This window comes from Phragmites australis, chromosome 10 (assembly GCF_958298935.1).
Source record: "Phragmites australis chromosome 10, lpPhrAust1.1, whole genome shotgun sequence".
Taxonomy (NCBI): Eukaryota; Viridiplantae; Streptophyta; class Magnoliopsida; order Poales; family Poaceae; genus Phragmites; species Phragmites australis.
The window spans coordinates 30,519,238-30,531,657 of NC_084930.1; the positions used below are offsets into that span (position 1 = coordinate 30,519,238).

Genomic DNA, 12,420 nt, shown 5'->3' on the forward strand with positions numbered 1-12,420 from the left:
CCAAGCCGTAGCAACCAAGGCCACACCGATCTCGGAGCCGCGTGGCCGGAACCCAATCAGAAATAGCGAGAGAGAGCTCGCGCGTTACCACGGCGGTGGCGTCGTGCAGGACAGATGTGATGGCCCAGTCCCCCTCTCCCTGCGCCGCCCAACCAAGAGACGAGAACAAGAAGAACCGGTCAGAAGATGCAAACAAATGTAGCTTTCGAGGCGAGGAAGGGGAAGACGAGACACGCACGGCGGCGGGGTTGAGGAGGGAGAGGCATCGCGGGCAGCGGGGCGAGCCGAGGCCGGGGTTGATGGTGGGGTCGCGGTGGAGGTGCGTGCCGCTGCGGAGCTTCTCCTCGTACACCTCGCGCGTCCCCATGCCGGCTACCCGGAGGCCGCCGCCGCCGCCGCTGCTGGGGCGGAGTTGTGGCGTGGGTAGATTCGGAAGCGCTGCGCCTGCGCCTGCGCCGCGCTTCTGGGCTCTGGACTCTGCAGCTCCCCCTTGGACCCGCGCCGGACTGGGGTATTTAAGTTGTCAGGCCCAGGATGGCTACACCAAAAAGAGAAAAAACTACAGTATTTATAACAAATTCTCCGAGTCCCAGGGCTAAAACTGAAATAAATCTGTGAGAAATTTGAACAATTCTTTAATCTAAATCTGAAATAAATACACGTGTAGAACAATGCCACACATTCATCGCGCAATATAGCTCGAAGCGTCTGCGTAGTTGCACAGGGACATAAAAAATTTGGGGAAAAGAAAAGAATCAGCGCTGTTTGGTCAGAATATGCGAAAATCATGTTATGCATGTGCGACTTGACAAGTCATGGCTCGGTCTCGTCCTGTTCTTTAGCAGTCTGGTTATGGTTTGGGATTGGGTTGGACTCCATTGCTAGACGGGTCTAGAGGGAGGTTCGGAGGTAGCGGTTGGCGAGGCGGAGGGCAGGGGTGGGGCAGCTGAGGCCGGGCGATGAGGGCACTGTCGGTCGGGCGGCATCAGCGAGGATTAGACTGGATTAGCGAAGGACGAAGCGAGGTGGGAAGACAGGGGCACAACAAGGTGGCGGGGCGCCACCGGCCACTAGTGGTGAAAGTCGAAGGCGGAGGAGCGCCGGGGAGACAAAGGCGAGGTAAAAGAGCAAACTGGCAGGATGCTATGGTTTAGCTGTCTAAAATTGCTCGCGCGTTGAGAAGTAGCACGCGTGTGCAGATTAGCACCGCCCCAGAGAATGGTTGTCTTCCAGCTCCAAAATAGCATTAGCTATTGTTCTTCACCCGCAGCTCCATACCATAGAGAAGCTAGTAGGGGACACTGACTGACTCAAAACTAGGGGTCCAGTTTACGATGACATTGGTAGATTTGTCACGAAACGATTTCAAAAGTAATGGCCAGTCCAACTACAATTGTCCTCGCACCATAAAAGAAACATAGGGCAATATAAACAAGTGATGCTTTTCTAAACATCATTGGACTTGACAGTTAAGTGTGCGACAAAAGGCATGAACAGCAGATTGTTAGACAAATGATAACCCAACAGACCGTTAGCTTTTTATTAAAGAACTAGCCTTCACAAGCACATGGATTAATATCAACACGTTAAAATTCTAGCGATAACATCTCAATAATTAAAATGTGCATCTTCACTTTTGAACACAACTTCAAGCTGTACAGCTAAACCAATTATGCCTACAATGTTCACATGTAAGAAATGCACCTACTTGTACAACAAGGACTTGACAAGATGAGGGTCTTTTTTTCTCTCCGACATTAAACAACAAATGTACCGAAAAGAAGACAGGTGAAAACATGTAACAAGTAAAACGCAGTTAGCTGCAACGTAGAACATGTAACAATCAACGTAATAGTGGAATTTTTTTTTGGTACATATGCAACAGCATGTTGTATTGCATCATGGCCACTTGTACATCAAATTCTAGTTCAACACATCCAGCTCCAAAGAAAATACCCCAGGGGACTAAATTACTGCAGTTATACACAGTTTCAACTACAGACTAAACAGCCACATATTAACAGTAATAAGTCCTCAGCACCCGGAGGAAAAGTAATTTCCATTGTTCTCTAGGAATGCCGTTTACAACTCTCCGGCATAGCTAACAAATAATAGAGATTTCAACATGCATTGAAATGGTAATGATCGTTTCAATAGGAAAAAATCAACATGAGCCTAGTCATTCATGACGTGTAAGACCCCATTTTCCCCAACGGCCCAACCAAGTAAACACTTTGAATTCAATAGCAGAACACACCACAATGCTGCATGCGCTGCTAAAATCCCCAACCCGATGCGTATGTAAAATATATTAGGAACTGAAAGAACCAAAACAGAAAGCACTCAACCTCCGTGCTTGTGCGATAACTTGCCCAATGTTTAACTCACAATCTACAGCATACCAGTTCAGATGGGATACTGAATTACCTGGGGGAAGGAAAAGCTAACAAAACCTTGTTATAGCTTAAATAGATCAGACAGAGCTGCACTAAAAACAAAGGTGCTTCCTGTTAAAAGGAGCCTACTGTTGTTACATAAAGGCTCTTGTGACCCCCCTAATTACAGATAATTAAGAAACCTCCTTTAAAAGCTGGGTCTCCAATTCATATGACCAAGCTGTGGTTGCTGATAAGCCCCAACTTGGGGGGCTGGTGCCGCCACACCAACCCCAACATTGGGGCCAATCGCAGATGGCACCTGCTGATGCACCATGGGGTGCGGACTTACGATAGAGGGAGGCTGCTGTGGATGGTACAAGCTTGGGAACTGTGCATGAGAGGATTGGGCCGTAGCATTGAAAGATGCATTAGCAGGATTTGGCACAAAAGCACCAGGTGCAGCTTGACCTGATAAGTTGTAGTATGGAGGGCACTGCAAAGTTGGAATCTCTGTTGGTGTCTGAATCCAGATGTCAGATGTCTCAACCTGTACAAGATACTCAAATTAGTAAACAGAAAGAAAAAAAGGAGGGAGAGCTTAGAAGCAATATTGCAAAGGTACACCAAAAGGAATCATCCTGTTATTGGCCAAGAGCTCTTTTCATTATCGGATTTTCATATTAGAGATAAGATTGTCCAACTTCTCCCATTTACTTTACAAGGCAAAAGATGGTGCAGTTCTGAGCTCAAGTACACAACTCAGTAACAAACAAAGCAGGGGTGATAGTACTACTAATGCACTATCAAAGATAGCTAGCTAATCCTCTCTGATTTCAGACCTAACATCCAAAAATTGTAAATTGTACCTGTGGGGTTGAGGCATAAATGTTGTTGTCCTTGTACTTCATCCTATTGACATCATCAACACCAACTGCAGCTCCAATAACACCAGGAGAGCTAATTGTAAAACCAGCTGGATGAGTGTAATTTCCATAACCAGAAGGGTTACCAGCTGGGACTGGTTTATACTGTGAAACCCCATACTTCATGCCTCCTGCAGTTAAATGTGAACCTCCACCTGGCATCTGAAGATAATTATTTCCATTTGATGGATAAGGGACATTCGTTGAATAGTTTGGCATAGGCATGGGTGGGACATAAACTGGAGAATAGAGTTGACGATATGGCATGAAATTTGGAAAATGTTGCACATGCATTGGAGGGTACATCTGTGCTGCTGCTTGTTGCTGAGACATATGTTGCTGATGTGCAGACATTGCAACAGGGTTGCTGCTCACAATTTGTGGATTTAGGGCCTGCAAAGGCACAACAAATGTCACGATTTGATTATGGGATATACTAAGACATAACATTACACTAAATATGTTAGCAATAGCTCAAGCCTCACAATGTTGTTGTTTGGCGTTAGATAAAACACTAAAACACAAACTGGCTTCTCAAATTCTATTTTCCCGCAAGCATAGTCTAATTTTGCTAGTTAAGCTCAAGTGCTCAACACACCCAGCTGCCCACGGTGTTAAGCACTGTGATGAGCCCTCTAGTCATGCTTAAGCTGTCAACCTAGACAGTTTTCCGAACCAATATGAGTTCATCAAATGAGCGAAGCAGGTAGAGCTTATTAAATATGGAAACCTAGTGGACTGTCACAAAACTGCACTCACTTGCAGCCCTACTCAACATGATGATGAGCCAAGACCACTGATTATTAAATGTGTCACAGATTACGAGTAATACAAAAGGGAGTGCCAAAAAGAAAAGAGTCTGAGGAATGATGGATTAGTTAACCAGTTGATAAGGCAAGGTGTTGCTACCTCGGATGTGGAAGGGAGTACTTGTGAATGAACATTAGATTCCGGCATCCGGAACACTTGCACAGCATTAGCTGCTTCCGGATTTTCTGAAGGGTACCCCTGATGAGAGATAAAGAGAGCTTGTAAGGCCTTGTTTGTTTTTTATTCTGGTTATGGATTCTAGCCCCAAAAGCAAAAGCAAAAGCAAAGGCAAAAGGTCACAATTTAAAAGTTGATTCTCACAATCCACAAACCAAGTTGTACTACGAAATCCCTCACAATTTAAAAGTTGATTCTCACAATCCACAAGTCAAGTTGTACTACGAAATCCCACGATCCACAATCTAGTAGGAAGGAGCTTCTTCACATAATCCAGATTGTGAAACCACAGCAAAAACAAACAGGGTCTAAGTTGCAAAGGTAAAATATTCCTTCCATATTACTAACTCTAGTAAAAAAAACTATTGTTTCGCGGTACGTGCATCCAAACTTTTCATATTTGGCTACCAATATATTTAGGCATATTTAAATTGGGTGTATAGAACTATATGTCTAGACTGGTTTCAAATAGTACTTCACAATGTTATAATTTGAAGTAGTTTTACAAATGTATAGTAGAAACTAGTGGTTAAAGTTGCATTTTGACGACCGTGATGCCCAGGACATTTTTTGTGATTGAAGAGTGTATGTACATTAACGGGAGACCATTGGACAATTACGTTTGATAGCACATTTACCTGAGAAGAGGAAGCCAATACTTGTGAATGTACATTAGGCTCCACCAGTCCGTATAATTGTGCCTCGTTATTTGAATGCATATTAGGGTCTTCATGGCCATATGTCTGGAAAAATACAAGTTCTAGTCATTCAAGATACCAAGAAATTATCTGAAAAATGAATTGCGACTTTTCTAGCTAATAAACAACCTAAAAGATAAATGCCAAACAAGAAAGTCTCCAACCATGTCAAGCAACAATAACAACAAAAATGCAGTGTCTGATTCTTATACGACTCTTCCTAGTTAACTTACAGAAAAGGCAGTCAAAGTAGAGGTGATTTGGGTACTTTCGCCATCTGCTGGCCCAATTGGAGTGTCGCTCTGAACTAAGCCTAGGCCATCATCATTCTCAACTTGTCCATTCATTCTGTCACTATCCTCTGATGGTGGTAAGGAAATGTCAGCTGTTGATGTGGAGAGGTGCTGTGAAGATCTTGCTTGCTCATCCTCCTCATCATGTCCAGCAATCAAACTATCCTCTTCGCCAACCTGTTGAACTGGATCTTGTACACTACACAAAACAAGAGGATTATCAGAGAATGGCACATTCTTCAAACTACCACACGGCCACACCTCACACCAGCATGGGCGCACATAGCGTTCAGAAATGACATGCTAGAATTATCAAAAGGGAAAATAATAAATAAATAAAAGTATTAGGATTTGTCATATGTCATGCAATAAGTTATAAATGTACATAAGAATCTAAAGACCCAAATGACTAGGCCTATCAAACTGGTCCAATACGTTCCAGGTTTGAAAAACATTCACCGCAATGACATTTCTAAAAGAATAATGTTAAGGTAAAGCCCACAGTATTTTAACTACAGATGTACCACGAACTGCAGATCCAATTCAATTCTATTCGAGAATAATGTACTTCTAAGGGATTTAGCTTCATGCCACAATGGTACTTGCAATATAACTACCCTCGCTTTTCTGTGACAAAACTGTTGAGTTCTAATGCAATAACTGATTCAAAGAATTGGGAAAGGTTCACCTAACTGTTCTGGTTGTTCAAAGTCTGGAGAGGTTGAGGCCGGTATTTGGTCCGCATCAAACCCAGATGTGAAACTACCAAACCTTAGTTTTGTCTGCTCATATTCTGGCACACGAAGATGTTCTGGAATAATAACATGCTCCATCTCGTGCAAGTTAGCTTGTGAAATTTTATCAGACAAGATGTTTGCATCTTGTGCATTATCATTTTCAGTGTTGCTAGCTGAAGGGGACACAACATCAGCGATACTGTTATCTGCATCAGTGGTGCACAACTTCTTTATCGATTTTGGTTTCCACTCCTTAGTTGGCTGTATGGCTGCAAAGAAAGAATTTACCGTTTTATAAGATTATTTGCCTACAACCATTAGATAATAGTTAGAAAAAAAAACTTCAGAAGCTAAAAATCACATGACAAATCTAACTTCGGTTCTATTTAGCAACTTTGTGGTAACATGGAACATTTCCAGAAATACCATCTTAAATGATGTACTCATGTGTAACAGTTAACAAGCGTTTTAATCAAGTTCACATGAGGATGGATTTTTTACACAAGAGAAGAAATATGGATCTCAAAACAAAAAATTAAAAAATAAAGTTAAAATAAATTTTCACGTGAGAGCAACACATTTATTCAAAAACAAAAAAAAAGATCACTGTATGTGGTTCACTGGAACACACAGTAGACACTACTCAACCCAGTAATAAAATTGATTAAAATCAGTTAAAAAAAGTTATTGCCTATATAATATTTATTTTTAAACTTGAGTTATGAGGCACATCCCTAATTTAAATATTTTTCACAAAAACTTTAGACAAGCTGATGCTGACAAAATACACATGTATTCTTGCTGAAAAGGACAACATATAGTAAAATTTAGATATCAACATTGCTGCCGACTAAATTACAGCATAAACATCACTGGAGAATGTTACCTTTTTGGTTGCTAGTAGGACCCTGGTGATATCTGTTGACGTTTTGGGCAACAAAAGATCTACCAGCAGATCTGCCATGAAACACTGTATCAGGTCTCTGGTTTGGTTGAATGTTTCTAGACACATAAGCTGAGTGACGCCCAGATGCCCCAGCTGGGGTAAAACTTCCCCTCTGAATATTTGCATAAGAACCACCTGGTACATGCAACTGAGAACTTGGACGGCCAGCAAGTTGCCTAGTGGAATTCACTACTCCAACTTGACGTCGAACAGGTCCAACATTTCCTCCAGCAGCTCTGACATTGGATGGCACATGAGCTGGGTCAGAAGCTGGAATGTGCTGCTCGTTCTGAGAGTTCTTGAAATAAGGTTTTGCATGCTTCTGTGCAGTACCCTGAGCGTCCCTCCTCACTTGTGTGTCAGAGTTGTAGTTGTGCTTAGCATTTTGTTGTGTGATCTGGCCTTCTGAGGTTGTAGCTGTTAAGCGGTTTCGACCAGACTGAACAACAGCCCCACTGGACATAGACAACCCAGCAAGGAAAGTGTTAGTTTGATTATAAAATGTGCATATGCAAAACAGCTAACAGTTAGAAAATTAGAAGAGAGCACTTTGCACAATTATATTTTGGTCTATCTTATCATTGTAGATTTGTAGGGGTCTCAAATCTATAGTTTAAACTGAATATTTAACTGTTTTAGTAATTTCTGCTGGTATAAATTGAGGTTGCTAGCCAGGTGTATCAAAAAATAGCAAAGGAAGTGCTATAAAAAGTCACCATAATGCCATTGAAGCACTAGCAACTGTTAAATAAAACCACAAAAACTACCGTAATATGTAAAACTAATGTTATGTGCAGAGAAACTAGAAACAAGTACTGGTTTCAGCCAACACAGCTATCTGTCTAACCGCATGTGCTCCATTTACCTCAAGATATGTAAACCCTCAGTTTCACAAAAATTGTCCAAGCGCGCCATGCACACAAAACAAAGAAACATCAAACCTAAATCGCTAAATCATTTTCATGGCATTAAAAAAGGGCTAGAGAATGGAGGTGTCGCAATAACTACACTCTAGATTTTCTTAATGGCCAAACGAGGACAGACAACCCTTAGCAAGAAAATGGAGAAATATTGTGGAATGGAAGGACTACTCTTTGGTCTTCATTACAATCATTATGCAGCCTACACCTGAACTACGAAAGATTATGATACAACACAGAACTACTTGATGAACAAATGAGTGCACAAACGAGTATGAGCCGTGGCAGAAATTGTAACAAATAATACCTCCTATCAGACATTGGTACATTTGGTGAACCTTTGTGTCCTAGTTCCGGTCTGCTCTCCACCACACCATGTTGAAATCTGTTGTCCCTCACAACCCGAAATTCTCGACTAGGGCCTGCATCAAGCCATGTGTTACCAGTTAAACGCAAACCTACAAGATACAATATCACAATCATGCAACACGTCATGTTACAAATGAAAAAACACTTCCGATGTATGGACAACTGACTAAAAGTGAACATACTGCAATCTGAAAAGAATAGATGGTGAAAAAATAGAGTATTCCATGGTAACCAAGCACATTTCACCTGCAGCACTAGAAGGGGAAAAAAGAAGGGGCCATTCAATATCTGAATGATCAAAATTTTAAAAGACTTTCGGTATGGAGCCATCATATCTAATTCAAGGAATCCAAAATACTATCCAAACAACCAAAATAGTTTGAGTAGAGAATGCGTACAAATGTTAAACCAGATCGAAAATGCATATTTCATGGACTGGTTAATATGGGAATTTCTTTAGATGAACCAAACCTAGAGCTCTATTTTATTTGGGTTAAAAAACTATACCAAAGATGGCTTGCCCGATCAGGTTTTTTTTTTAAATGATCACTTTGTTAATTCCCACTGACATCACCTAACCAAATTTGTTGTTTGACTACTTAAGGGCCTGTTTGTTTGGGCTTCTGCTTTTAGGCTTTTCTAAAAAGCTGTGCTTTTGGCTTGTTTGAAAAGCTGCTTTTGAAAATAGGTTGTTAGCTTCTACAACAAATTTTTAGCTTCTAAGCAAAGCGTCTCTCAACAAGCTTCTTAGTTTTAGTTCATTTTCCTCAGAAGCAAGCTTCTGACTTCTCCATAAGCCACTTCTCTAGAACCCCATTTGTTTTGGCTTCTAGCTTCTGGCTTCTGGCCGCAGCAGAAGTAGAACCAGAAGCAGGAAACAAACAGGGCCTAAGAAGGTTGAAATCCAAATACCAGAAAGAAAATATACTGTGTCGTTTGAGAGCGCCATTACAAACCAATTTTCTTTTGGAGTGGAACTGATAAAATGGGCACAGATCATATGAGGTACATGGAAATAGTTAAATGATTTATAAGATCCCGGAATGGTAATGATACAAGGAGCTGTTCAGAGGCCAAATAGGAGAACCTGAAACATACTGAAAATTAACAACAAACTAAAAATGTAACATATGTTACAGGCTTACAGCATGCAATTGGAAGTTGGGAACAAAGACAAGCAAACTGGCAACAAACAAGGTTGCAACAGAAACCATGAAGTTATATGTTTTCAGAGTCTGAAAGCTGACTTGCTACAAGTATACTATAATGGCATAATGCTGATTGGAGCTACCATGATAACAAAAGGAACATATCTCCAAGTTACTAAACATACGGTTATAATTATAAATGACCTTTAATTATGTTACCTGACATCTGAACCTGATTGGGAGTTCTTCTTTGATCATTTTCAATCATTTGTGTGTGTGGCTTCATCCATTGTGAGTTCTGCTCAACTTGTGTTGTACTATCAGCAAAGCTCTTCTGGCCAGCACTCTAAAACAGCAATAAATTTGCTTCAGCATAAGAGAAATATAAGAATAACAATGTATGGTTTAAGCAGTGGATTCAAAACAGATGCTTTGATCAAGAACTCCTAGGCAAAAGCATTAGTAAAGCTTCAGAACACACACTTTGACAACAATAGATAGAAGCAACCAACTTAAGATGTATACTCAATAGATGGAAGATAAGACTTGGGTATTGATTTCGAATTGCATGTCGGTGCAAATACAGTATTCATACCAAATAATAAAAGTTAGATTGCATATGATATAATGCAGAATGTGTACATAACTAACGAGCGCTAGGAAATGTTTGGTCAAATGACTAACTTGGTCACTCCTATGTTAGGTGTGCTGAACCTCGTCAGGCTACTTCCCTCATATCGCAACCACATTTTTGGTGCGCCTAATTTTTTTAGCCAACTTGCTTGGGACTAAAAGGCTTTGTTGCTGCTGCTGCTCTTTTGTAATTTTCTTAGCCACGAAAGCTGTGAGGCTATTTTTATGCCTAAGTTGCTGAAGGTCAATCTCATTACAATCAAAGGTCCAAAAAGAGTAGATGAGGCACAAAATAACACTTTCAAATCAGGGCGCAGCACTTTAGTGACAAGCACCTCGGAGCTTTGTGATGTTCAGGCTAAAAACGGAGAAGTAAGCATGAAAGGTAAATATATTGGCCTAACAAAGTTCTGATAAGGTCACAGGGCCTAAACGCTCTAGATCTAGAGTTTCATTCATCTGGAAGCTACAAACCTGAACAAAAAGGAAGCGCATCAAGAGCAAGGCTGCGAGTTGCATATCTTGCGCAGATCAACGTGTATATCTTGTTATTATGCTTGCACCTAGTGTTTCTCAAGCACAAGTTTATTTTTATTGGCACCATGAGGCTTGCGTATACCACAATTTAAGGGCATAGCACCCCAAGTGTGCCTTTTTGCCTTTGACTGTGTTCAACAATTTGGCCACAAAAAATTAATAGAAAGCCTAATATTACAACAAAAGCATGCATCAAGTATGCCATGAACAAAAGGCAAGAGTAATACAAAAAGGAAACAACTTTGTATTTAAATGCTTTATATTGCCATTGCATTCAAAAGTTACCAAAACTGCAAATGTATACCTCTTTCTTCTTGTCCCTTTTCCTTTTCACTTCGTGAAATGGATCTGCAAGTGCAACCATGAGAAGAATTACTACCACAAAGACAAGAGATTATACATGATGGTATCTCTAATCCATAAACTGACTCAATAAATAAGTTGGATGCCACATGTTTGAAATATCCACCCACCCTAGACACTCCAAGATCCTTTTTCAAACCCACTGCTCCCATTTCGAGTCAAGATAAAGAAAAATAGCCACATCCCATTGCACTGATCAAGGAGGCGCTCATAGACTCATAGTGAATTAGGCGGCCAAAGACCAAGAAGTGGCTTATCTACAACACATTCTTCTTATCCCTAGATCCAAACCTACCCCACCACAACATATTACCACCTTACAAAGATCTCAAAGGTCGTTTACTTCCCAAAAAGAATTCATGAGATCATCAATATCCAACTCTTATGTGGGTTAAAACTCAAACCCTACAAACAATGATAAGCGCTACCTGACAAAATTCCCGTCTCCACCCACTTAAAATCCAAAACCACAGGTAAAGTCAAACACTTTGGCACAATAGAGCATCAAAGCCACCCCGACAATATACCGACATGCTTGATTAACAAAAAAAACACAGTCTAATGCAAAGCGTGATCACTATAATCAAATAAACAACCACACACTGACCCGAAGTACGATCAACACACTAAGCACCTCCAATCAAACGCAAATCAACCTCACCAAATCGACTCAGCTCGAAAACCCTATCCGTACATCGCAATCCCACACGCCCCCGCAGACCACGCCAGCGGCGGCGGCGCCTACCCAATGCGGGTAGGCGCGCGCGCACAAAACCCTAGCTTCCATCGCGGCGCGAGATCGAAGCGACCCAGATCGGGGGAACCAGGGGGAGAAAGACACCTTGGTTGAGCAGCTTCTGCGCCGTCTCGTTGGGGTCCATGTTGGACTCGCGGAGGGCGTCGAAGATGTCCGCGTCGGAGTGGCCGCCGACGACCTCCTTGATGGACTGTATGGTGGACTGGATCGTCGCCGGCCGCGCGCGCGCCCTGTCGGAGGCACGGGCTCCGCCACCGCCGCCGCCAGCCATGGACTGGAGATCGCCGGGGGTGCGTGTGGCGGTTTGGTCGGGGTGGTTGGGGCCGGCTGGGCTCGGTGGGTGCCTGTTTTCTCTCCAAGGTAAGGGGGGAGTGGCGACAGGGGAAAAAAAAGAAGGGAATTAAAGAGGGTTTGGGCTTCGACGCAAGTGCACGAGTTTTACGACGGGGGCGGCGAGTTGTTCTGGCGAGTTGTTCTGGCCGTTTGAGCTGCCGGTGAGGTGCCTGTAATCGAGAGGGGGAGGGGTTGAGGTGTTAAATGACGATTATGCCCCTAGATGGGAAGAGTGGTAAGTGTCGAGTCACGCGTTGGTTTGGGGAATGGAGGGAGTGAAGCGTCATTGCGGCATGGCGGCGGGGCACATTCTTTTTGTGTTTTGAGAGCATGGCTTACATTCTTGTTTGTATTTCATTTTGGTTCTCTGGGCCGGGCCTACATTCGTTGTAAAATCA

At 42.2% G+C, this 12,420-nt stretch overlaps 1 protein-coding gene across 3 annotated transcripts; it reads right to left on the minus strand.

Moving 5' to 3' along the window:
* Positions 1 to 2,335: 2,335 nt before the first annotated feature.
* LOC133930669 (uncharacterized) lies at positions 2,336 to 12,162 on the minus strand. Of its 3 annotated transcripts, none has more exons than XM_062377362.1 (11): positions 11,774 to 12,162; positions 10,874 to 10,917; positions 9,619 to 9,745; positions 8,190 to 8,340; positions 6,903 to 7,417; positions 5,973 to 6,285; positions 5,220 to 5,478; positions 4,927 to 5,031; positions 4,211 to 4,309; positions 3,245 to 3,694; positions 2,336 to 2,925 (listed from the first exon to the last, which is right to left on the minus strand). In XM_062377362.1, the coding sequence occupies exons 1-11, from the start codon at positions 11,958 to 11,960 to the stop codon at positions 2,584 to 2,586; spliced, it is 2,592 nt and encodes an 863-aa protein (XP_062233346.1). In that variant the 5' UTR covers positions 11,961 to 12,162; the 3' UTR covers positions 2,336 to 2,583. The 3 variants fall into 3 exon arrangements, with proteins under 3 accessions (XP_062233346.1, XP_062233347.1, XP_062233348.1); XM_062377363.1 differs by having other exon boundaries at positions 8,190 to 8,304; positions 11,774 to 12,161; XM_062377364.1 differs by lacking the exon at positions 4,211 to 4,309.
* Between the last annotated feature and the right edge of the window lie 258 nt (positions 12,163 to 12,420).

Coding starts and splice junctions, on each gene's coding strand:
- LOC133930669 (XM_062377362.1), bottom strand. CDS start 11,960: ATGGCTGGCGGCGGCGGTGGCGGAGCCCGTGCCTCCGACAGGGCGCGC. Junction 8,341..9,618: donor CAATCAGGTTCAGATGTCAG/GTAACATAATTA, acceptor TGTATCTTGTAG/GTTTGCGTTTAACTGGTAAC. Junction 3,695..4,210: donor TACTCCCTTCCACATCCGAG/GTAGCAACACCT, acceptor GTGCCTTTGCAG/GCCCTAAATCCACAAATTGT.